Source organism: Choloepus didactylus, chromosome 5 (genome assembly GCF_015220235.1).
Source record: "Choloepus didactylus isolate mChoDid1 chromosome 5, mChoDid1.pri, whole genome shotgun sequence".
In the NCBI taxonomy this organism is placed as follows: Eukaryota; Metazoa; Chordata; class Mammalia; order Pilosa; family Megalonychidae; genus Choloepus; species Choloepus didactylus.
The window spans coordinates 116,227,309-116,253,035 of NC_051311.1; the positions used below are offsets into that span (position 1 = coordinate 116,227,309).

The 25,727-nt window shown below is 38.4% G+C and overlaps 1 protein-coding gene across 2 annotated transcripts in view; it reads left to right on the top strand.

The window, feature by feature from the left end:
* UMAD1 (UBAP1-MVB12-associated (UMA) domain containing 1) overlaps positions 1–25,497 on the top strand; it is a 273,824-nt gene extending 248,327 nt beyond the window's left edge. For both annotated transcript variants that reach the window (XM_037836773.1, XM_037836772.1), the window contains one exon: positions 25,041–25,497. In XM_037836773.1, coding sequence (XP_037692701.1) covers positions 25,041–25,298 — 258 coding nt within the window. In that variant the 3' untranslated portion in view covers positions 25,299–25,497. The remainder of the gene's footprint in view (positions 1–25,040) is intronic.
* Positions 25,498–25,727: the final 230 nt, after the last annotated feature.

Sequence of the window (25,727 nt, forward strand, 5' to 3'; positions counted from 1 at the left end):
CAGCAGAGTGACACGATACAGTTTACACAATAAGATTGTTTTTGTGCCTATGTGGGGAATCAGTTAGAGAGGAGCAAAAGAGGAAGTGGGAATACCAGTTAAAGGCTGTTGAAGCAGTTGGTATGAAAGAGCATGGTTGGCAGGATTAAAGTGATGCAACTGAGATGTAGAGAAGGGGGCATTTGGGCATATATTTGACGTAGACGCAATAGTATCTACTGAGGAAATAGATATGCTTGATGAGGGGATAAAGATGACTTCCAGATGTGTGATTTGAACTACCAGGTAAATGTTGCTGCCATTTACTGAGATGAGTAAGACTGAGAAAGAAACAAAATTTCCATTTTGGAATTTGGAGAAGTCTGAGAAATATGTGGACACCTAACATAGGCTGCTGGTGTGCGTGTTTGGAGCTTAGAGGAGCAGTCCAACCTCAAGGTACAATTTAGACTCATCAGCATAAAGATTATATTTAAATCCTTGGGAAGATGAGATTACTTATATAAAGAGAAAATAGATGAGGCCAGAGGAATTAAAATAGAAGGATAGTAAAGAAAAGGAGTTTGACAAGGATATGGAGAGAAAACCAGTGAGATAGAAGGAAAAATAGGAGTGTGTGGTTTCTCAAAAGCCAAGAGAAGAGATTAAGGAAGAGAGAACATCAAATGCCATAGATGGGGGGAAGCCGTAAATTAAGGTCAGAAATCTCCATTGGCTTTGACAACGTAGTAGTTATTTGCAACCTAGACAAGCATTAGTGGTGGTAGAAGCCAGATTGGGATGGGTTGAGAAGTGAACGAGAGTGGAGATCATCTAGACAAGTCTGTGAAGGCACATGAGCTGTAGAAGAGGTGTGGGGGAGTAGAGTCTTTCAGGAAATCCAGAGGAGGGTGGTGGGTGGGTTTGTTATCTACAGATCAAATGAGGTTCCTTAAGACAAATGGAAAAGTTTGGAAGGGCAGAGAACAGTGAGAAATTGGAAAGGAAGCAGAAGGCATTGTGAAAATGGATGTACAGAAAAGATTAGGAGAGCATAGCATTTTAAAGCAGAAAACAAAGAGAACAGGGATATGAGACAGGATGGATTTAGCTGACCTTGTTGTTGCCAGGAGACGTAGTTACAAGGTCCACTGGTGAATGAGGGCCACGCAGGCCTCCAAACTTAGAAGTTTTCTCTGCTGACCCTCTCTATAGAAACTTCTGTGTTTGTGAATTGTTCCCATTCTTTTCCGTGTCTGAGCATTTACCAGTCCATGTCTACCTTTCTGTTCTATTGTTGCTTTCTCCTGGGTTCTCTCTAAACCACCCTGTTTCTCTCCTTTTATCCACTGTTGTCTATACAGTGAATCCTTTGTGCCATCCAGAAATAACCATGCATTTAACTTCTCTTAATTCCTTTGCCCTGCTCAATTGATTTAAACCAGACAAAGGGACAGTAGCAAAGCTCATGGTACAAAAAAGCATGTACTTTATATATATTGTCTGGATAGGTCTCTCTTCAAAAACAAAGTTCTGGTTGTAAAATGGAAAACTGAAGGAGTAGAGTGAGTCAATTGGATAAATGTTTGTGCAAGTAAAAATAGTTTGTTTTTTCCCCCTCAGTGATTGTCCAGGGAGAATTTTTAAATTGTTTTTAAACCTGTGATTTGCTTTACTTTTTCTGACTGATGATCCCAGATATTTTTCATAAATTTTCTCTTTTCTTACATCTAAATCTTTATATCTTTTTATGCAGTTAACATGAATTTTTTATTTTTAACTACATCACTTTAGTCAGTTATTGTTTATGTTTTAGTTCAAAGCAATTAAATAAATGGGAAGTAAAATACACCCATGGCCTTTTTGAAATCCACTGTACTCTTTGAGCATGAAAGCAGCACCAATTTATTTGTGCTATGCTAGGCATAAATAGTGATGATGTACTTCCCCTTTTTTTCCACACTTAAGAGTCCACCCAGAAGTTTGCAACTATATTGAGTCCAGGAAATGCTCTCATTCCTTTTTGTAGCCGATGATATAATCTCTTCCTTAGAATAGTTGGTTGAAGAATTATGTTAAATAGGCCCAGAGCGTGTGTTTGAGCCCGTTAAAGGTAAGGTATCTTCTCTGTTTCCTTAGAACAGATTGCAGCCCAGGTCCAGCCATCTGGCACCTTCTTGCCACTTCTCACCAAGGGCCGTGGGCTAGAGAATGTGGGCAGTTGAATACAGCCAGTCGCTGTTACCGGACAATTGGCCACAGACAGCATGTCTCAGAGTCTCCGATGTCATCATCATGAACCAAGGACAGCCTACTGTTACTTTAAGTTCTTAAATTTAATTAGAATATATTTGGTTAAGGTAAAACAGTTATTTTTAAAATGTATTACTCAGGGACCACAACAGTGATTTTTGGATGAAAATAGTCGAAGCAGTCTTTAATTTCAGAGATCTGCATAGGATTAGCATATCCAGCTGGATTTTAAAATGAGACATGTTACAACACCCAACTTTTTTCCCAAAGAACTGTTAACTTCCCTATTCCATGTTTCTGTTTGTTTTATTTTGAGAGGAAGGGAAAGTATGATCATCAGAAAAGTGTTCTAAAACCCTTTCTGAGGGAGAACATACTGGTTGGCCTTTAGAAAAATTGCACTGCATTTTAAAAGGCATGATGCAAAGTTTCCTTAGACTGGGTCAGATCTGGGATGTAGAATAATGGGTAAGGCTGTGGTCCCAGAGTTAGATAATCTAATTTCTCTATACCTTGGTATCCCCCATCTGTTAAATGGAGGTGAAAATAGTACCCATCTCATAAAGAAAAAAAAAAAAAGCTTAGACAAATCACTGGCAAAGAACTGCTCATTAAATGTGAACTGATAGCTGTGGTAGTAGAAATAAGTACACTATTAGACCCTTAAAGATGGATTCAAATTGAATCAGATGAAATTAGAATCACTAGTTAGCTAATATAATTTACTTATTAATACATATTGGGGCTTATGATATAAACCACCTTACTTACCTCCACCCTGATGGATGGATCACAAATTATTTAGTTTAAATAAGAGCTCCACCTCCCCCCAGAAACTTTGAACAATGAGCAAGAACTGGAAGAAACATCTTTCTGAAAGCTCCAGAAAATAAAGGACTACAATGACAAGGTGAGGGTCAAACAAGAAAAAGGCAACTTAAAAGCAGTTGGGTCTTGCAGCACCCTGTCTAGCCCCTGCCCCACCCCTCACTGGCTTGGCATGGAGCCAGCCAGTGCTCCCAGTGCAGAGATCACTGGTCCTGCCTCTGGAGGGAGCAGAGTAACCCTCATGCACATTCTGGGAGCACATTTGTCTGTCCCAGTCTGTCTGATGATAACTTGAGGGACTCACCGTCCTAGAACTTGTGAAAAAGGCAGCTCACTGAGCTCTGCTGTAGAATGTGGTGGGAGAGCAGTCATCTGGCTGCCTGGAATGATGATTGCTTGCTATAGGACATACAGTGCAGTGCCCAAGACAATGAATTCACTATTTTCTACAGAGAGGGAAGGTTTGTATCCATGTTAACAGAGGAATTCCTAGGGCCACATGCACATGCCCAAGCCAAGACACATGTGCAGAAAGGATCAGGGAGGCCCTTACACCTTGGCCTTTCACTATTCTCTAAACTCATTGTATAGATAAGCCCTGAAAGAGACTCCTTGTTCAAGTCAATCTGCAAAGACCAAGAAAGATTTTTTTTTTCTTTTTTTCCTTCTTTTTTTTTTTTCTTTGTTAGCTCCTGGCATTCATAGGAATGCCATAAAACTAGCTGGATACAAGCTTAAGGAACAGATGCCTCAGAGTCTAAATTCCAGCAATAACATACTAAATTATCAAAATGTCCAGGTTTCACCAAAAGATTACAAAACAGACAAAGAAACAGGAAATGATGGCCCAGGCAAAGGAAAAAAATTACAGCATTAGAAACCATCAGTGAGGAAGACCAGACCTGGGACATACCAGACAAAGTTTTAAAAATGTGGTCCTAAATATGCTCAAAGAGCTAAAGGAAAACAAGGACAAAGAAGTAAAGAAAATCAGGGAAATGGTAGATGAACACAAAGAGAACAGCAATAGAAAGGTGGAAATTATGGAAAGGAACCAAACAGATCTGAAGACCACAGTAGTAGAAATAAAAAAATTCCCTAGAGGGGGGAGGCTAAGCCTACCTATAATTATGCTTCAGAGTCACTTCTAGATAACCTCTTTTGTTGCTCAGATGTGACCTTTCTCTCTTAAAGCCCAATTCTGCAAATAAATTCATTACCCTCCCTGCTACGTGGGACATGACTCCCAGGGGAGTGACTCTCCCTGGCAATGTGGGACATGATTCCCAGGAATGAGCATGGCCCTGACATCATGAGATTGAGAGTGCCTTCTTGGTCAAAAGGGGGAAAAGAAATGTAACAAAATAAGGTTTTAAGGGCTAAGAGATTTCAAATAGAGTCGAGAAGCTATCCTAAAGGTTACTATTATGCAAGTTTCAGCTAGATATTACAAATGGCCACAGTAAGACAAGCCCAAATCAATAGTATTCCCGAAAATCTGAAAGAATACCCAGGCTCCTGAGACTCTATAAAAGTTTTACTCACTACGTTTATTTTTCAGAAACTTAAAACCTCCAGATTGTTCCTATGCCAGATAAGCCCCAAACCCAGAGGCAGCAGTCTCTTCAAGAACATCAACCAACTGTATCCCCCTTCCCCGTAGTGTCGACACCCCTTTTCAATATGAACAAGTTAGAGTGGTCATTGCCCAGATATCCCTGAAGATTGAAACAATGATCAAATGAGAGGGAGGAGTACCAACAGACAAGATAGGATTTAACAAGGGAATATGACCACTGAATCATTGTATAGATATTTTTTTTTAGTCTCTAGTGTATTCTAACAGCTAGAAGGAAATAACTGAAATCGTGGAACTGTAACGCATACAATACTTTGAAATTTGCTTTCTAACTACTTGTTAAACCGTACTTTAAAAGTTATCACTTTTCTGTATATATATTATATTTCAGAATAAAATAATGTTTAAAAAAAGCTGAGGTACAAAACAACCACAATAAAAAATTCCCTAGAGGGGTCAACAGCAGATTGGAGCTGACAGAAGCATCAGTGAACAGGAAGATAAGATAATTGAAATATCCATTCTGAGGAACAGAAGGAAGAAAAAAATGAAGAAAAGTGAACAGAACCTGAGGAACCTGTGGGTCACCATCAAGTGTACCACAAATGCATTGTGGAAATCCCAGAAGGAAAAGAAAGGGAGAAAGGAGCAGAGAGAATATTCAAACAAATAATGGCTTATAACTTCCCAAATTAGACAACAGACTTGAATATACACATCCAAGATGTCCAATGTACTCCAAAGAGGGTAATAAACCCTTACCGCAACACATTATAATCAAACTGTCACATGCCGAAGATAAAGAATGAATTCTGAAATTCATCAAGAGAGAAGCCACAAGTTACATACAAGGGAAATTCAATAAGGTTAAGAGTCAATTTCTTGTCGGAACCCATACAGGCAAGAAGGTAATGGGATGACATATTTGAAACGTGAAATAAAAAATCTGCAGACAAGAATTCTATGTTCGGCAAAACCGTCCTTCAGAAATGTGGGAGAGATTAACACATTCCCAGATCAACCAAAGCTGAGGGAATTCATCACCCTTAGACTGGCGCTGCAAGAGATGCTAAAGAGAGTTGTGTAGGCTGCAAGAAAAGGACAACTGACAATAGATTGAAGCTGCATGAAGAAATAAAGATCTCCAGAAATGGTAATGACAAGGGTAAATATAAATGCCAGTACTATATACTCTTGCTTTGTAACTCCACTTTTTATTTCCTATAGGATCTCAAAGGCAAATGCATAACATATAATGATAAATTAGTGGCCTCATGATGTATAAACATGCCATTTGTGATTGGAACTACAGGACCACATGCGCATGCCCAAGCCAAGATGCATGTGCAGAAAGGATCAGGGAGGCCCTTACACCTTGGGCTTTCACTATTCTCTAAACTCACTGTATAGATAAGCCCTGAAAGAGAATCCTTGTTCAAGGGGGGAGATGGAGGTGGATAGGATCAGAGTTTGTGAATACCATTGAAATTAATATTGGTATTTAAGAAAAGAAGAGTGTTAAGATTTAGGATGTTAAATTTAAGCCCCACGGTAACTACAATGGAAATATCAGAGAATGTGCAAGCTCACTGAGACAGACATTAGAGTTGATGTTGCCAGGGGAGGGGAAACAAGGGGGGTGCATAATAGATGTGGTGTTTCTTGTTAGGGAGATGGGAAAGTTTCAGTAATGGAAGGTAGTGATGGTACCACAATAGTGTAAGTATGAGTAATCCCACTGAGTGGTATGCTTGGGAGTGGTGGAGATGGGGAAGTTTATGTTGTATATGTGTTCCAGTGATTTATAAAAAAAGAATGAGCAGTTAAAGAAATGATGCAATGTGTGATCCTGGACAGGATCTAATAATGAAGGAGAAAATGCCCAAAAGGGCATTTTTGAGACACATTAAAAAATTGTAATGTAGACTCTGAGCTTTATATCAATGTTAAATTTCTTCAACTTGAAATCTGTACATCTGTAATTCTGTACATTATGTAAATCTGGTTACATAAGTGAATATCCTTGTTCTTAGGGAATATACATGGCAGTAATAAGTGTTCAAGGAGCATAATGTATACAATCTAAACTTAAGTGTTCAGAAAATGAATTGATAAATAACAGACAAATAGATTGATAGGTAGAAAAATATGGCAAATGTGGCAAAATGTTAGAATTGGAGGATCTGGGTATGAAAACAGAGATGTTATAGTTCTCTGTGTGGGTTTTGAGTTTTTGCAGCTGTCTGTAAGTTTGAAATTATTTCAAAAGAAAAAGTTTTTAAAAATTACTTTAGATAAAACTATTAGGCTTCCAAAAAATAGAAGTTATTGGACTCTAAGCGTAGTTTCTATTCATTTAAGAACACTTTGGAAATTGCAGGTGTTTGTTTTTAGACCACTTTGTAAGTTGAAACCACAGCAATGATTTCTAGAAAGCTAATAAAAAATCTGTACTAGATTCTGAAAATCGGCTGCCTAGAAACTTTGGTGGAATATTAGACCTTTGAAAATTAGCACTCAGGTTACCAAGAACTACTATATAAATATCTGGTCCCAGAGAGTTGCATGGTGCTGCTTCTTCCTTGCACCCTTCTTGAGGCCTCTCTGTGCCCTGGTTCAGCCAACATGAAAACCAAATTGACCGTGGTCAAGTCACCAGGTGGACAGAAAGAAACTATATGAGGCTCTTCTTCACAATATCCCATCTTCCACTTTAGTCAGTTAGCTGATGGATTCTGCTCACACTTTGCCCTTTGATAGCCAGTCATTTCCAATTTTAGTGAATTGCTTTCTTTCATACACATACACATACCCCTTTTCTCTTCCAGATTTTGCCACTATCCTCTGGAAAATTCTCCTTTATTACCTTCTTATTTATGGAATCTTTTTTAAAACACCTGGCCAAGCATAACTGTCCCTCGAGAAATTTGTAATTGAAACACCCCCAAACATCCTCTGCCAGCAATCTTGAAAGTACCCTGAAGTTCCTTTTAAAATCTCTACAAAAGGAAACTTCTCCAACTACCTTTGGTTTTTTCAACCACTAGCAATCAAGATAATTATAATATATTTGATCTCATTTATTGTTCTTCTGTTAATTCTAATATAATAATTTTTCTACATCTATTCATTGCAAATGTATAAGATTTCATATATATTGAGACTCAGCATAAGAAATTGCATTATGAATTCTTAATAATTAATTATAAAGGAAATTTCTAGGCTACAACTTTTTAGAAGATTGGCACCTGTCTGTATTTTTCTTATTTGATTCCTAAGTGTTTGTATAGTTTGTTTCTTATTATAATCAAGAGCAGTGCAAAGTTAAGCATCCTGTTAGGAATCCTTTTCATAAATTTTGGAGTATCCTTCTCTGTTCTGAGTATCTTCTTAAGATAAATACTCCTCATTTACCACCTTCTTTATATAGTTATACTTTATATAGATTTAAGAGCTGTTTCCTTAAGAATTTTTAATGGCCCAGAAGATTTGGGGTCTGACTCTACTTGGAATCTTGGCACATTAGAGCTGGATCATCTGGTTCAATTATCTCTTGTTTCAGAGGGGTAAATTGGACCCCAGAAAAGTTAAATGATTTGAATAAGATCATAGTTTAGAGATGGGGGTCATTGAGACTTGGATCTAGTGCACTTTCTACTAAGTCTTGCAGATTAATTTTCAACTTAATGTACAAGTAATAGTATATATTCTGATAATTACATTTTTTCTTCCTAAAACTTGGGAATCCTGGAAAGGGATGATACTAAGAACTGATTTTCCATTAATCAACTTCTGTGTTGTTGATCTGAAAGCATTTTCTATCACCCTGTGTATTTTCTTTTGAGAAATTCCAAGGTCACTTATATAAAGTGTACTGTTCTGTTGAGACATTATGCTTATCAAAATTTATTAAGCTATGTAAAGTTTCAATTTTCCTAACACGATTTTGGGGACACCATTGTGGCTACTCATTTTCAATTACTTTTTCACATTATTTGTTCCCTATAGTATTCAATAGACTTTTCTCAAGTTCAGGTAATAGCATATTGTACCCTTAAAATAATGTGCAAAAAAAAAAAAAAACATTCCAGCATCATGTCCTAGTGTGGTTAGAAGGTCTTAGGGATTGTGGAGCTGTTACATACAAGATTGATATGGTATAAATCATATTCTATATTTTAATTCATCAAATATTAATTTGGTAAGCCTTGTTTTAATTGTAATTTTTAAAGCCAAAAAAAGTATGTTATGAAATTGTACAAACAAATGTTTTATACTAAAACCAACTTATAATTCAAAATAAGCAGGAACAATACTTAATGTTTTCTTCACTTCAGGCTTTTGCTACCTTTTCTCCATGTGCTTACATACCCGGGATTCTTATGTTCAGTGAATCCTGGCAATATTGTTAGAATTGTTTCCCAGCTTTTCCACCTAGTTGATCTTATTCTAGCTTAAAAATATTGCCCTGAGTTAAAATAGCACGTCCGTTTGGTCAGGCTTTGAGTGTGCGCCGAGAAGGGACTCAGCCTTCTGCCAGGCCAAGTGGCCCCTTACGTTCTCACACTGGGGTGGAGAAAACACAGCTGTATTTTCTTTTCCAACCCCATCTTCTATTTTGAAATACAACCTTTTTGCCAATGAGAGCCAAGGTCAAGTGACACAGCTTTCTGCTCACCTCTTCAAGTTTGCCAAGCATTGTTTTTCTAGTGGAGTTTTGGGTTAGGTACAGCAAGTGTGGATAATACTAGCACTTGTATGCCCTCTGAGTGGAATTTAATCAATGTGCCATCATAATTTCTATGCTCAGTTTGGTGTGGCACACTTCCTTTCACTCTCATCTCTATCTGAAAATGGGCAGTCCAAGACATGACTGCGTTTTCATCAACTACTGTATTTCTGAGGATGTGGACTGTTCCACACATCAAATTCAAATTACAAAGAAAATAAGGCTTTTCTTGTCTACTATTTTCCCATTCCTTAAAGAATTTTTTGTTTTCAGAGATTAGAGAGGAGATGTTATATATATATATACAGGGTGATCATGAGCTCCTACTGATAGAATTGTCTGAATTCTGGCTACGGACATGACAATTCTAAATACAAACTAAGAATTATATCCTTATATTTTTGCATAATAATGGTGGAAACAAAGGACAAAGTATAAGCTTTTCAGTATAAATTAAGACCAGCAAAATAGATTAGCTTTTCTGTCCTCAAACAACAGCCTTAGCATGAAATAATTACATTCATTATTGCTTGTAACTACATCTAAATGTTTGTTCTTTAAAAATATATCATACTTGTCAGATGTTCATCCCATCAAAGCATACACCAAAGAAACCAGCATGTAGCTATTGCATTTTTAGATTTACTCTCCTTTGCTTTTCCTGCTAGTATCCTTTGCTATTTATTTTCTTTCAGTCAATATCATATAAATGATGTCTATCTATGTATCTAATTATATAATAGCAAATGACTATAATATAAGTATTTATGTTTTCTTACCAGCTCTAAAAATAGAAATATTCCATTTCCTTTCTTATTGTAAATGCAGACAGTTGAATTACTTTATTGTTTTACAAAAAGAAAATCATTCATTTGAGTGCAATTAATATTCAGCTTGCTGAGGGGATGTGCAAGATAATTTTTCATTGTTTTCCTTTGAAATTACCTGGAAGAAATACAATCTTATCACCTTGCATTCTGAAGAAGTTGAATAGATATTTAAAATAAATAAGGCTATATAAATGGGAAGTTAAGTACAATCCAGTGTGACTAATAAGGGATATCAAATTCTTCAGATCTGTGGTAAGCATAATAAGCTTGAAGAATTTGTGCACAAAATCCTAAGCCATTTTGTGACCTTGGCTGTGATTAGATGCTATAATTTTCTAAGCTATTACATATTGTAGCCAGCTTCATGGATTTACTTAGTTATAAGATACTTAGTTGAACTGCTATCTTTAAACTGTGTTTCTATGGTCTGTACTTTTAGACTTTCATCCTCTACCCCAAATGACACTATCCATAGAGAAATTGTTAAACTTAAGTTCTTAAAAAAGAAAACCAGCCAAATAAGTTTAAAAAATTATCTTCCTTGATCATGGTCTTTCCTGGAACAGTTCATTTAACTAGTTTAACTCACTTAGCCTCATAAAGAAAACAATCATAATTTATAAGTAAACATTGCAAAAATATTTTGCATGAAATTGTAATATAGTGCATGCAATTGAAATATGACTGATCAATGCTAAAAGAACGATTGCCTGACCAGGTTGGATTGATAATGTCATAGATTGTGTAATATAGGTTGTATTGATGTTGTTATAATCTGGATAGAAGGAACACATGCTTCTTTTCTACTCTGTATGTGACCGTCACTGATACAGAGCATGGAACGAGGAACATTGGATTGTAGATCAGGAGACTGAGTGCAAGTCTGCCAGTTACTAGTGGTGTGACCCTAGATAGTCACTAAACTCTGAGCCCAGGAAAATGAGCATAAAAATTATAGCTTCTTTATCGGGTTTAGTGGGGTGTGAGTCACAAATGAAATAACATGTGAAAGTACTTTGAAAACTGCTTAAGACACTAAATGAATGTCATTTGTCATTTTTCCAAGATTCTGGTTAGAACTTTTCTGATCCCCTACATCTATTGTCATGAAACTTTGACATAATCATATGAAGAAGTTGTTTCATGGAGTGTTACAGGGTGTGTCAAGTTTTTTAAACCTTCAGCTTATGTTTTTAATTTCCAGGTCATGTAACATTTGCATGTCATTTATTTTTGGTGTGGTTAATTACCTGTCTTTTTTTTTTTACTGTAATTGGAGTTACTTTGGGAAGTAGAAATTGGTAGGATCTTGAGGGCCTAATAAATGGCACCCCTTGTCCTCATATGTGTCCTCACAGGCATCCTGAGTCAATGGAGAAATAAAACCATAGAGCCCTCAAGCAGAGAAACAAGATAGCCCCTTTTTGACTGGTACAGCCTGGGTTGGAAGAGGCAGCTTAGTGCAGTAGCTAAAATGGACTTCCACACTCTGAAGTCCCCACATCTGAGTGGGAAAGTTTAAGTCAGCCCTGCAGACACTCTTACCCCAGTCACTTGTCTCCCCTAGTCCAGGTAGAGCAAGAAGGAGAGACTCCCCGAGGACCCAGGACCTTGGGTGGTTTATCTCCCCCCATCTAGAAACATAGACCTGTGGCTCTCATCACCAGACAGGTAACTCATTCCATCTTCTTGGGAAGGAATGTGGGTGGGGCAGGATACCAGAGATGCTTAGAGAAAAATTCCTCTTTATGGACACCAGGGTAGTAGGAAAGAGGCTTTTCCCTTTACCAGAAGTGAACAGAAATTAAATAATTGGACTTCCCACCCTTCTTACCCTCCTACAGAGCTCTCATCTCTTTAGCTTTTCCCCTTACAGTGCTTACCTAGCCCTGCTCCCTGTCACCAGTCCTGTGCCTCATGTCCACCCCCGAGCATAGGCTACACTGCAGCCATCCCAGGCTTTGCCATATCACTGCAGAGAAATACTGGTTTTGGGGAGAGAAGAGCTGTGTTAGACAACTTGATTAGGTTTGGCGTACACGAGGCTAGTGAGAAGGTGGATCTATAGTAAAAATATTTCCCAAACAGTTTCACCTATGTTGTAGCAGGACTGTATTAAACTTCTTGGGGAGACAAGGCTGTGAAGTTGTTCATTTGGAAAGTCAAAGATCAACCCAACTCATTGTTCAAGAAATAGACATAGGACATAGATGTAGCTCCAGGGTCTGAAAGCAGTTTAAGTTCAATCTGCATTTTATATCATCCCTTCTTCACCATGTTGGTGATAATGTGAAAATTAATTGGTAAAATCTTGTTAGAAAAATATAAATGCATGCAAGAATAGAGACTCAACATAATAATTCCTAGCTTATTCTGAATAAATTTGTGTATGAAGTCCATGAAGAAATTTAGATTGCTCAGTCATTCAATAAACCTGTATTCTATGAGCCAGGCATTGTGCTGGTTGCTAGTGAAACGGAGAAGAAAGCACTGGTCTCTGGCCTTGAGCTGCCCATAGTTTTGTAGAGATGACAGAGAATTACAGTCCAGTGTATGTGCTGTGAGAAAGGTATGCACAGGGGGAGTTAGTTGGGTAGATCTTTCTAAAAAAGGCCTGTAGTGTGTCCCAAAAAAGCAAGTTGAAATTGACAAGATGAAGGAAATAGAAGAAGAGAAGAATATTATACTTTAAGCAAAAGTAATTGAATGAGCCAAGGCTCAGAGCTAAAGAGAAAGTCTGGCAAGTTTGAATAAGAGTAAGTTCAGTATGGGCAGTGTAAAGAGTTTAGGGAATGGTAGTAAAAGAAGAAATTGGAGAGGTAAGCAAGATCAGATCATAAGGAGTTTGGTCTTTTCTCCAAAGGACTCAGGAGTCTTAAACAGGGAAGAGAATGTGTTTTAGATACCACCGTGGCAGTGACAGGGAGAATTTAGTGTAGGGGGAGCAAGGTGACATGCAGGAATCTCTTGCAACATTCCAGGGAGACTATAGTGGCCTGAACTAAGAGAATGAAGAAGAGCAGATGAATTTGGGAAGATATTTAAAACATCAAAATCAGTCAGACTCAGTGATTTACTGGATAGAGGAAGTGAGAGGGAGGGAGAAGTCTAGGATATGCAGGTTTCTGTAGGTATCTTTAATCAGTACAGAAACTATTAGAAGAGCATTAAGTTTGTTGTGAGATTGAAGACAGGGAAGGAGATGGGAGACCAGTTTTAAGCATGTTGAGTTTAAGATGCCTGTGGAATATCCAAAAGGAGGTATAATAGGAGTTGAACTTATATGGGTCAAGAGCTTGAGACAGAAATATGGATTAGAGAGTGACGTGTATGTAGATGTATGTATACATGCACATACACATTTACTTTCTGGGAGGTGGAGAAGGAGGGCAGTAGGTAAGCTCATCCAAAGAAGTGTGTTGAGGCTAAAAAGAGTAAAGAAACAGAAATGAAATCCAGGAGAACACCATCATTTCAGAGATTCACCAAAAAGTAACCAGCTAGACAGGTAGACAGCAAAACTAAGAAGTAAACAAAAAAGCCGAGAAATAAAAACTCGAAGAGGGAGTCAACAGTCTTAGGTGCTGCGAAGAGGTCATATAGGATTAGCACTTCACAGCATCTTCTGAGCTTAGCCAGAGTGATTATCAGTAACCTTTGTGAAAGCAGCGTCAGTAGAAGGATGGAGCTAGAAGGCAGAGGGAGTTGGTGAGGATTGAATGCAGACAGTGAGTTCAATAGTGGTCTCAGAAAGCTTGGCTGTTAAAAAAGAGCCATACTGAAGGAAGAAGAAAGTGAAGAGAGAGCAAAAACTCTAAAATGAGGAAGTCTTGTCCTTGAAGAGAAGGTCGGGGATGGATCCAAAGCACCAGTGGAGGCATGGGCTTTGTAGGAGGAAGGCAACGTGGCTGTCATGGCAGGAGACAACTACAGATGGAAACAAATGGAGATACGTTTTTTGCGCAGAGTGGGCCAGCCTAGAGGAGATTCTTACTTGATGGCTCCTATTTTCTCTAAGTGGGAGAGAAGGAGGAGGAGGAAGATGGTGATGTAGGGCCAGAGGAGAGAAGAGGTGAAAAATGAATTGGTGGTGGGGGCTGCCTGGGAAAATACGATATTTCTGGACAGCTTGAGGTTAGAGACCATCAATTTCTATAAACTAACTTTAAAAACTTTAAAAATGTTTTTAAAAAGTCCCTGGAATAGCCCTTTGTGTTTTCAAAACCAATGTAAAACAGGATCCCACACTGAACACACTGTTTCTTGCCTGTTTTTTTTTTTTTTTTTCTTTCCTAAAATGCTTCTCTTTCCTCTTTCCACTGCACCCCAGCTCTAGTTGGCTAGTATAGAAGATTTTCTGACTTCAGACAAGCCACTTTTCCAAGAATACATGGAACAGATTACAGAAGCAAGTGACAGCCTGCTGGCTTCCCCTTCTTCACTTATATACATTCAGCTGGTACTCTGAAAAGAGGAAGTCAGGAGAACTTGTTTTTCTTTTTTAAAAGGAAAATAGGAGAAGCAGGAAGAAAAGCATAAACAGGTGGAAATACTGAGGGAAAAAGAAAGAAAAGAGAAAAAATACTGGAAAAAAAAAGGAACCAAAATGTAAACTAAAATAATGACAGAGACTGGAAAAGAAAAGGGAATGAAGAAAACATCGACTTTCTACCTTAGTTTCTTAGTTTGCTCCTCAAATATAGCAGCCCCCAATTAGGATCACTTCACTTCTTGGGAAACCAACACCCAGGGTATACTTGCAGCCTTGAAGAGGCTGGATGGAAGTCATGGGTTTTCAGTGAATTCGATTTCTCCCACCTAACTTAACTGGATCAGTGATAAAGTTTTCTAAGTTTCTGTTTGTTTCTTTGGTCTATCCCTTCAATTTAAAAATCAAGTCAGGATGAAAATGTTTTGGAACTAGATAGAGATGATGGTTGCAAAATATTGTGAATTTACTAAATGCCGCTCGGTTGTTGTATACTTCAAAATGGTTAACTTTGTGTTAGGTGAATTTTACCTCAATTTTAAAAAATCTAATTTGGGGGCGCCTAGAGTGTCTGCATCCTGAAGGAAGTGTCCAAGAGAACGAGGGGACTGAATTCTGTGCCCGTCAGAAACATTTAATGAGCACTTACTATTGCGGATGATGTTCTAGGTCTAGTTCTAGCCCCCAGATTCTGGGAATTTGCGGAAAAATAAGGAATAGTCTCTGCCATTGCAATGCAATTTCTCCCACATGAAGGGAGACTATTGCTTAGGCCTTATGCAGGTGCAAGAGACAAATCCCTGAGCTTTTAATGGCTAGCCAGAAATTTATTAACAACCAACTTCTTAGGAAAAAAAATGCTTCAGTTATGCCTTAACTGTACCATTGCATGTATCAGCTTTTCCTAACCTCTGTCCCCTGATGCTTCAAACTTAGATTTGATCCCCACCCTCACCCCCCAAGAAGCTGATGTAATGCAAGCAGATACCAGCTGAAGCCAGAATAGAAGGGATAGTTATCTGGGGAGATAAAGTGACTGTTGCTTCTTCAGGCTATTGTTCAAAGGAACATGTCTTTTATTTATAGATATTTGAATTTAAAGGCATAGACTGCCAGAGCTTGATATTCTCTCTGAGTATAACTCATTTCCTAGAAATATGCTTGATATAGCTACCATCTTTGCATGTAAATTAAATGTATTAAATGGGTGTTTTATACTTGGTTTCATGTTCTTTTAATGGGTTCTAGTGCTATTCTGATTAAGGCTGGTTTCTAAATTTTAATGCATCAATATATTGCTTTTACAGGACACTAGTTTATCCCTAATTATCTGTGGCACAGGTTGCAGAAAAAAGGAGATTTTAAAAGATGTCAAATAGGTGATTTTCATACTAATAAAATATTCATAATTTAGTTGAGTATGGCTAAGTAGATGAGGTCTCCAACTGTTAGAGGATTTGCGAAGTTGGAGCCTCCTAACAAATTTCATGGGCATTATTGGGCTTTCATGCCAGGAAAAATACAGTTGTCTGTTCTTAAACCCGCATTTTCTTGCTTTCAAACACTCAAGAGTGAGGTTCACAGGGATGCCACTAACCTTCTGTTGCTCTGGAAAAGTGACTTCATTTTGCTAAGCCTTTACTGGAAAGTGTTATGTTCCTTATATTTTTGGAATGTGTTTTTTCCTAAGCTCTTAGACGATTTTACAGATTGAACTTCATGAATCTTTACAGCCCCTTTGCAAGAAAGGGATCAGTAGTGCCTACAAACCTCTTTGAATTATTTGAAAGAAAGATAAGAGAATATGAAGAACAGAAGATCAATTTGTCCAGACCCTTTTTTAACTGGTTACCTGATGCACGAGAAATAATTTTAGGCCTATGAAAACAGCTAATTGATTGTAAACTTTATTTGTTGTAATGCTATAGATACGGAAATTTGTTTTCTCCCTGAAATTAAAGAAATATACTGACATTAGTGTACTCATACTCAAACCATGTAAGGCCAAACACCGTTTTGAAAAATAAGTCTTACAGCTCTGTTATATGAAGGACCTTTTACTCAGGAACATTATTATAGCAGCATTTCTGTGAACAGGATTAATCACAAAAATAACAAATAGGCTTTATGAGCATGATATTTGAAGTAATTTTTTTAAAAACTTGGCTGTTAACCAAAAGGTTAATTGATTCTTTTCTTCTCACTCCATTGTGGTTAACATACTAATTCTTCCCTTTCAAGACCCATTTTCTTATGCAAATGAAAAATTGCAAGACTTTGTCTGAGAGAGAGGGCTGCCTTTTGCAGGGGAACTCATGCACCTGTTTCAGCATCAGCCCCCACCTCTGCTTTCCTTGGCTGCCAAGTTAGAGACTTAGTGACCAGGTTTACTGGATGTGGGGTCCTTGAATTTTGACTCACATTTTCTTTGTGACATAGCCTGGTTGTGCCTCACAGTTCCTCTCCTTCCAGCTCTCAGCATGCCAACAGCAGCTGCATCATGGCACTCACCCTGCTGCCAAGAGGGCAGACAGCCTCCTTGGAGACTAGAATGTTGTACTATAGCCAACTGGTAAGAGAGAAGTGCTGGAGTAACTCATAGAGCACAGCTGAAATTCAGATCATTCTGGGAGGTATTTAGTAGAATCGTTTCTCCATGGTATTTCTTAAATTAAACTAATTTTTTTAAAATTTTGTTACAGAAAAGGTGTCAAATATATGCCAAGGTACAATGAATAGTGTAATGCCTTCCCATGTGTGTTCCTATCTCCCAGTTTCAATAATTATCAGCTCATACATGATCTTATTTCACTGTCCATGGTGTTTTCCCCATGGCTTTATCCAGATTCTTAGGAGATTCATTTCCAGGAATAAATATATTTTAAATGAATGAGAATTTATTTTCCATTCCTCTTTACTCTTGAGATCTCTCACCTTAATAGTTTTCTCAGCCTTTTCTCCTTAAAGGTAAAAATGTTAGAATCTCTTTTCCTTCCAAATTAAGTCAGTGTATGCTATTTTAGTGACTGTCATGTTTCCTAATTCTATCCCCTAAATTTTTAAAGCTTTGTTCATTCAGTCAGCTAATCTTTCCAAAGCATATCTGAAATGTGCAGGATCTTAGAATGAAGAGCATCAAAGTTCTTTGGGTTGGATTCATAGTTCTATTGCTGCCCCACTGTGTAACCTGGGACAAGTTCCCTAACCTTTCAGTGCCTCTGTGTCCTACTGTCTGAAAGATGGGACTAATAATAGTACACACCACACAGGGTTGTTCTAAGGGTTCAGTGAGTGAATACATTTGAACAACTTAGATAGTGCTTGGCACAAACTAAATGTTCAATATATGCCAGTTGTTGCCATCATCATCATTTTTCATCCCTCACCATGCATTTTACAAAATAGAGAGCTAAGGCTCACATGGATGAAGCAACCCCTTGTGGGTCATATGGCAGTTTTATCAGGAGAACTTGAACAATAAACCACATACTTCTATTCATTTATTGTACTAGATGTACTTTGATATAAGCTTGTCCTCAAGGACTGTATGCTTTGACAGATGAAAGAAGAAAGGATTAATAAAGGCATGAAAAAAGGAATAAATATTGCTGTGGAGAATTAAGCCTTAGAAAGCAAAGTGCTAAGCGTAATGTATCCCCTCTGTAAACTTTGTCAGGTAATAGTTCAGGAATGCTTTCATTTAAGAAAGAAGATGATTTGGCTAATGAAACTGGAAGAACATTCTGCGTACAAAAAGGGAACAAAATTTGAGTATAGGATGAGACTAACAGATCTAGGGAATATTTGCAAATGAGATAAAAAAGACAAGGTGTAAGAGGAGAAGAGAAGGTAAGATTATCTGAACCACCAGTGAATGTCAACAACAGAAAGAATGGATGAATCTTGGACTTTATCTAAAGCCAAGTGGGATCTTACAATCTTCATGTTTTTTGTTCACTTATTTTAGTTAGCATGTGTTAAGCACTGTTCTAATCACAAACATTACATCATTTAATCATGAGAATCCTATGAAATAGGTACTATTATTAATCTCATAAGCAACTAAGGAAAGTGAAGCACAGAGAAGTTAAGTAACTTGCCCGAGCTCATTTTCTAATTAATAAGCAGGAGACGTGGCATCTGTACCAAGAAGTCTGGCTCTAGTATCTGTGCTTATGATCATTCTGCCCTGCTGCCCAGTGGTAATCAATGCCCTGGCGTGGACATAATCTCGAGATTTTGTGGTACACCCAAATTTTGCTTTCTTTTCAAGCTTTTCAAGCTGGCATATGGTGAAACCCTTTAGAGAGACTGGTATTTCATGGAGTCATTATTCACTGATACCTGCCCTCTAGGCTGAACCCTAGGATACTTAGCATTTTAAAGTTCCAGTTAGATTTCAGGAGACAGGATATGTCCACTTTATACATGGATCTTTATAATAAACTTTGTCAAAGCAGCATGCAATTACGTGTGTTTTAGTTGCGATCCTAAAAAAGCATTCAGGTGTTTTATTTTCAAATGACCATATAAGACCACTCTTGATGGGGATGTATTTGTTAGTATTGTTAATTTGAGGTTGTCCACTAAACAAATATTCCTTAAAGGCTTTCTTCTACTGTGTTGGGGATGCCTTGTTTACAGAGCAGTTCCTTCTCTTACAGATTCTCCATGGATTTTTCCTTCCCTATGGGCTTGTTGTATTAGCTTATCAACTGCCATTGTCTTTCCCAATCTAAAAAACAAAAGCAGAGCACCCAGAGGGAGGGGCAAGATGGTGTCCTAGAGAGGAGTGGAATTTGGTTAGTCCCCTGGAGCAACTAATAAACTACAAGGAACAGCTAGTAAATAATCTGGAACAACTGCTAGAGGACAACTGTGACTGTCCACACATCATACACCAAACTGGATTGGGTGGAATGGCTGAGATTGCAGCATAAAATCTGTAAGTAAAAACTGCGGAATCATGCTGGGAGCTCCCTCCCCCCACAGCAGGCTGAGCTACAAGACCTCGCTGTTGGAGAAAGCAGCACTCTGTGAACAAGCGAATATAGCTCAGCCCAGCTCCAACTGGGTTTTAATTAACAAAAGTGGACAGCTGAATACAAGCTACAAACACAGACAAACCCCTAACAAGCAGAAACAGGCTTTTAGAGATGACTGACCTTAAAGAGACAGAAAAATCTTGTGTCCCAGGAAAGGGAGCCCAGAAGGCCAGGTGCTCTCTCTGACCAACAGGCAAAACTGGGGGTGGGGGTTGGGGGGGGGGCTGGCTCTGAAAGGGGGCTTTCTTTCCCTTTTTCTCTCTCTCAACCTGAGTGGCTCAATGGAGACAGCCTCAGCCATTTTCAGTTTACAGTGCTCTGACCCAGACAGGGGTGGAGATAGAGTCAGAGAGACAAAGAAGGAATTCAAATGCAGAAGATAACTCCCTAGGGGGTGTATCTTCCCTAAGAGGAAGTACGTGGGGCCCAGCTTTAGTGCCTACCTTCCCTTCAGAACCCAGACCCCGGGGCCTGGGGGGGGGGGGCGGTGGGAACAATCAAACCAGAAACAACCTAAGCTGAGAATTAAAGGGGCCATATTGCTTACATCATTTGGGAGTGACAGGCTGACAGATGCCACCTGCTGGGAAAGTTAGGAAAAGCACAGTGGCCAGAGGCCTCACAGGAAGGTCTGTCAATCTCAAAGACACACCCTCAGGGAGACTTGAAATGGAGTATAACCCCATTCTGAGATCTGAATCCATTCTGGTCTGAGAAAATCTGATTAGGGTAACCAAGGAAACCAGATGCCTAGACAACAGAAAACTACAAACTACACTAGGAAAAATGAAGCTATGGCCCAGTCAAAGAAACAAACTTAAACCTCAATCAAAATACAGTTGAGATGTTGTTTCACTTTAGTGAAACAATCAATTAAAGATTTTCAAAGAAATATGCTAAATCAATTCAAAAACCAAATCAACGAGTTCAGGAAAGATATGGCAAAAGAGATGAAGGTAGAACATAGGGTAGAAATAGAAAGTTTGAAAAAACAACTGGCAGAATCTATGTAAATGAAAGGCACAGCACAAGAGATGTAAAACACAATGGAAACATACAACAACAGATCTCAAGAGGCAGAAGAAAACACTCAGGAACTGGAGAACAAGACACCTGAAAACCTACACCCAAAAGAACAGATAGAGAAAAGAATGGAAAAATATGAGCAACATCTCAGGGAATTAAATTACAACGTGAAGCACATGAATATATGTGTCATAGGTGTCCCAGAAGGAGAAAAGAAGGGAAAAGGGGCAGAAGCAGTGATAGAGGAAATAATCAATGAAAATTTCCCATCTCTTATGAAAGACATAAAATTACAGATCCAAGAAGCACAGCATACCCCAAACAGAATAGATCTGAATAAACCTACAGCAAGACACTTAATAATCAGATTATCAAATGTCAAGGAGGGGGAGAATCCTAAAAGCAGCAAGAGAAAAGCGATCCATCACATACAAAGGAAGCTTGATAAGATTATGTGCAGATTTCTCAGTGGAAACCATGAAGGCAAGAAGGAAGTGGTGTGATATATTTAAGATACTGAAAGAGAAAAAATGCCAACTAAGAATCCTATACCCAGCAAAACTGTCCTTCAAATATGAGGGAGAGTTTAAAATATTCTCTGACAAACAGACAATGAGAGAGTTTGTGAACAAGATATATGCTCTACAGGAAATACTAAAGGGAGCACTACAGACAGATAGGAAAAGACAGGAGTGAGAGGTTTGGAACACAATTTTGGGTGATGGTGGCACAATAATGTAAGTACACTGAACAAAGATGACTGTGAGTATGGTTGAAAGAGGAAGGTTAGGAGCATGTGGGACACCAGAAGGAAAGAGGAAAGATAAAGACTGGAACTGTATAAATTAATGAAACCTAGAGTGTTCAACAATTGTGATAAAATATACAAATAATGTTTTTACATGAGGGAGAACAAATGAATGTCAACCTTGCAAGGTGTTAAAAATGGGGTGGTATTGGGGAAAAAGTACAATCAATGCAAACTAGAAACTGTAGTTAACAGAAACATTGTATTATGCTTCCTTTAATGTAACAAAGGCAATATACCAAAGCTAAATGCCTATATAAGGGGGACATAGGGGAGGGGTATGTTACTCTTGGCATTGATGATGCTGTCTGACTCTTTTATTCTACTTTAGTTTAATTCTATCTTTCCTTTTGTTGCTTTTTAGCTGTTATTTCTTTTTCTTTTTCTTTTGTCTCTACCTTCTTTGACTCTTCCTTCTTTTTTGTGGAAGAAATGGAGATGTCCTTATATAGATAGTGGTGTTGGTGGTGAAGGCATAAATACATGATTATACAGGGAACCATCGATTGTTTACTTAAGGATGAACTGTATGGTGGGTAAACAGAAGCCATCTTAAAAAAAAAAATGGATTGATGAAGAAACCTTGAGGGCACTATATTGAGTGAAATAAGTCAGAAACATAGGGACAAATATTGTGTGGTCTCACTGATACGAACTACTGATAATATGTAAACTCATAGACATGAAATATAAGTTACCAGGATATAGAACAAGGCTAAAGAATGGGGAGCAGTTGCTTATTATGAACAGAATGTTCAACTAGGGTGAACTTAAGTGTTTGGAAACGGACGGAAGGTGACAGTAGCACATTATTGTGAGAATAACTAACAATGCTGAATGGTGTGTAAATTTGGTGGAAAAGGGAAGCTCAGAGTCACATATGTCACCAGAGGAAAGTTGGAGGTTAAAAGATGGGAATGTTTAAAACATTGAATCTTGTGGTAGACAATGTCCGTGATTAACTGTACAAATATTGGAAATCTCTCTCATGAACTAGAACAAATGTATGACACTGTAACTGGAAGTTAGTAATAGAGTGTCATATGGGAAAAAATATACTTATTGCAAACTATGTACTACAGTTAGCAGTATTTTAACATTCTTGCATCAACAGTAACAAATGTACTATACCAGTACTATGAGTCAACAATGGAGGTGGGCAGTTAGAGGTATGGGAGGATTCGCGTTTTCTTTTTTATCTTTATTTCTTTTCTGAAGTAATGAAAATGTTCTAAAAATTGAAAAATAAATTAATTGTCGTGATGGATGCACAGCTGTATGATGGTACCATAGGCAATTGGTTGTGCACTTTGGATCCTTCAATGATTGTATTGTATGTGAACAATCTCAATAAAATAAAATAAAGTAAAAATCAAGAGAAACCACTCTTGACCAAACGTCCCTCTCCAGCTCCTGATCCATATGTATCTCTTGTTTCCCCTTTGCAGCAGCATAATGCCTAGAAAGAACTGACTCAAATGTCCAAAACTAGACTCTTGACCTTCCTGCCCAGGCCTGCCCCCGTGGTTCTCTTTCCCACCCTGTAAATGGGTCTCCATCCTTATTGCTTGGACTTCATTCTTGACTCTGCTCTTGCTCTCTTTGCCACATTCATTCCGTCAGCAAGTCCTATTGGCTCTATCCTCACAGTCTATCCAAAATTCAACCATCCTACTCACTTCTACTGTTACTATCCAAATCCAGTATCATCCCTCATTCCCAGCTATCTTCCTGCTTCCTTCCCTGCTCACCTACCCAAATGTCTACTCTTAATAAGTTAGCCTTTTAAGTCATCAGTCAGAAGATGTCTTCTCTGCAACCTAATGTTCTTCAAGATTTTTTAAATCTGACATGCAACAATATGGATGAATCTCATATACATAATGTTGAGTGAAAAAAGCCAGAAACAGAAGAGTTGATACTGTGCAAAATTCAGATTTCTCCCACAGAAAATCATTCTCCTTTGGACTTAAAGAATTTATCAGTATTCTTAACCTATAGCATAGCATATAAGTTCTATGTGAGCAATTATCTGGTCTGCTTTCATCATTCAACAAATATCTACTCAGCACTATGCACCTATCTAGGCACTTGGGGTACAGCAGTAAACGTGAAAGGCAAAAAGCTCCTGAAGCTTTTGAGGGTCCCCAGTCAGAATAAATAAATTACTTAATTTATAACAAGGTGCTAAAAGTCATGGAGAGAAAAAAATCAGGAGAGCGTGACAGGGAGTGTTGGAGGGGGCAGGAAAGAGGGCAGTATACAGTTTAAAATAAGGTGGTTAGGAAAGGCCTTGCTGAGGAGGTGACATTTCGGCCAACGCGTGGAAGGAGGTAAGGGAGGGGCGACCTCATGAGCAGAGAGAATGGGGACTGCAAAGGGCCCGAGGCAGAGGCAGGCTGGGTGCTCCAACAACGGCAAGGAGGCCAGTGGGACTGGAATGGGGTGGGCAAGGGCAGAGTAGTTGGAGAGGTAACGCAGACCTCATGATCACAAAGACTGTTGCAGGCCTTTGCAAAGACTTTGAAGTTTTATACTGCATGAGATGGCAGGTTGCGGGGTGGGGGGCCTTTCTCACCTAAGTTGGTTTTGTTTAGGTGTCAGCCTCTACTTATAGTGGCAGCTCATTCATTCTCATTTCTGTAAATATATTCAGCTGTCCATTCTCCTACTGATGGATATTCAGGTAGTTTCCAGTTTGGGGCTTGTATGCTCCTTTGACTATTCCAGTGCAGGTCTTTTGGTAAACTAGTGTATGCAAGAGATACTTTAAACAAATTGAATATGATATATTTATTCTATTTGAATAATTTCTGTAACATAACGTTATTTCCAGTGAAAGTCAAATGACTGATACTCTTGGTACACATTAGAGGTTTAAATTCTCAAGTCTATGTTATGATAAAGTGGTCAGGTATACAAGATGGGGAATACAAAGACATGCAAAACAGATCACTTGCCCTCAAGGACCCTAAAGTCTAATTGCAGATAAGGCATATGTATATGAAATAGCAATTGGCAAGGGCATGCATAAGAAACACCAAATAATATCCTAGGCAATTTGCCCAGTTAGTATTCTGGGAAGGGAAAGATCACTTTGGACTCTGATGACATAAGATTTCACAGAGAAGCTGGGACCTCAGCAGAGCCCCAGAGCAGTCATAGAATCGGGAGGAGGTGGGGCAGACTTTGTGGACAATATCTGGGCCAGGGAATTAGCAAGTATGCCAGTGCGTAGTTAAAGGGGCCACAGGTGGTCAGTCTGAGTAAAAGCAGGGTTTAGGACTCATTTTCAAGCCTGGCTGAGATTTGGATGGATGTGTTTCTCAAGCAAGGTAAATAACTGCATTCTAATCTGGGAATATTTATATATTCCACATTTCTCAATCATTTTTTGTATTAATGCCACGTTTACCATTACTAAACCTCAAAGTTCATGAGGTCTAAATGTTTCAAATATATATGTATTTTTAGACCGACAAAGAAAATTCGTCCAGTGTGACTGTAGCAGGCTGTGAGATGGAAAATAAGGCAGGCCAGACTCTGGAAAACAGCTCGTTGATGGCCGAGCTCCTGAGCGATGTCCCCTTCACCCTGGCGCCGCACGTGCTGGCCGTGCAGGGCATCAGCAGCGACCTGCCGGAACACTTACTCTCCTATGATGTCAGTGAGAACTTATCACGGTTTTGGTATGACTTCACTCTGGAAAATTCAGTGCTCTGTGATTCATAATCATTGTGCCTACTTGCACCTGAACGGCTTTTCAAACATGTTTCCTATTTAATTTAACCTGTGTGATGTTCTTTGCCATTTTGCTGTTTAAATGACCTCAGAAACGCAAGGATCAGAAAGCAAAGAAAATAACATTGTGTTCCTTGTTCTTTTTTGGGGGTGGGTGGGGAATAAAGTATATTTGTATTAAAAAATTGAACTAATTTCTACTTCCTTTCCTCCACACAACAAATACAAAAATTAGGCTATGGAGATTTTTATAAAAGGAGTAGACTCTTCCAAATAATGGTCTCTCCAAATAGAACACCTCAGATTTAATCTTAGAAAAACTGTGAGAAAGAACTGTGGCATTTTTCTTAGTAACCACAGCCATGAAGTCTGCACCTAGAGTGAGCGTGAATCTTTTTCTCTGGTTTGGAGGAGGCTTGA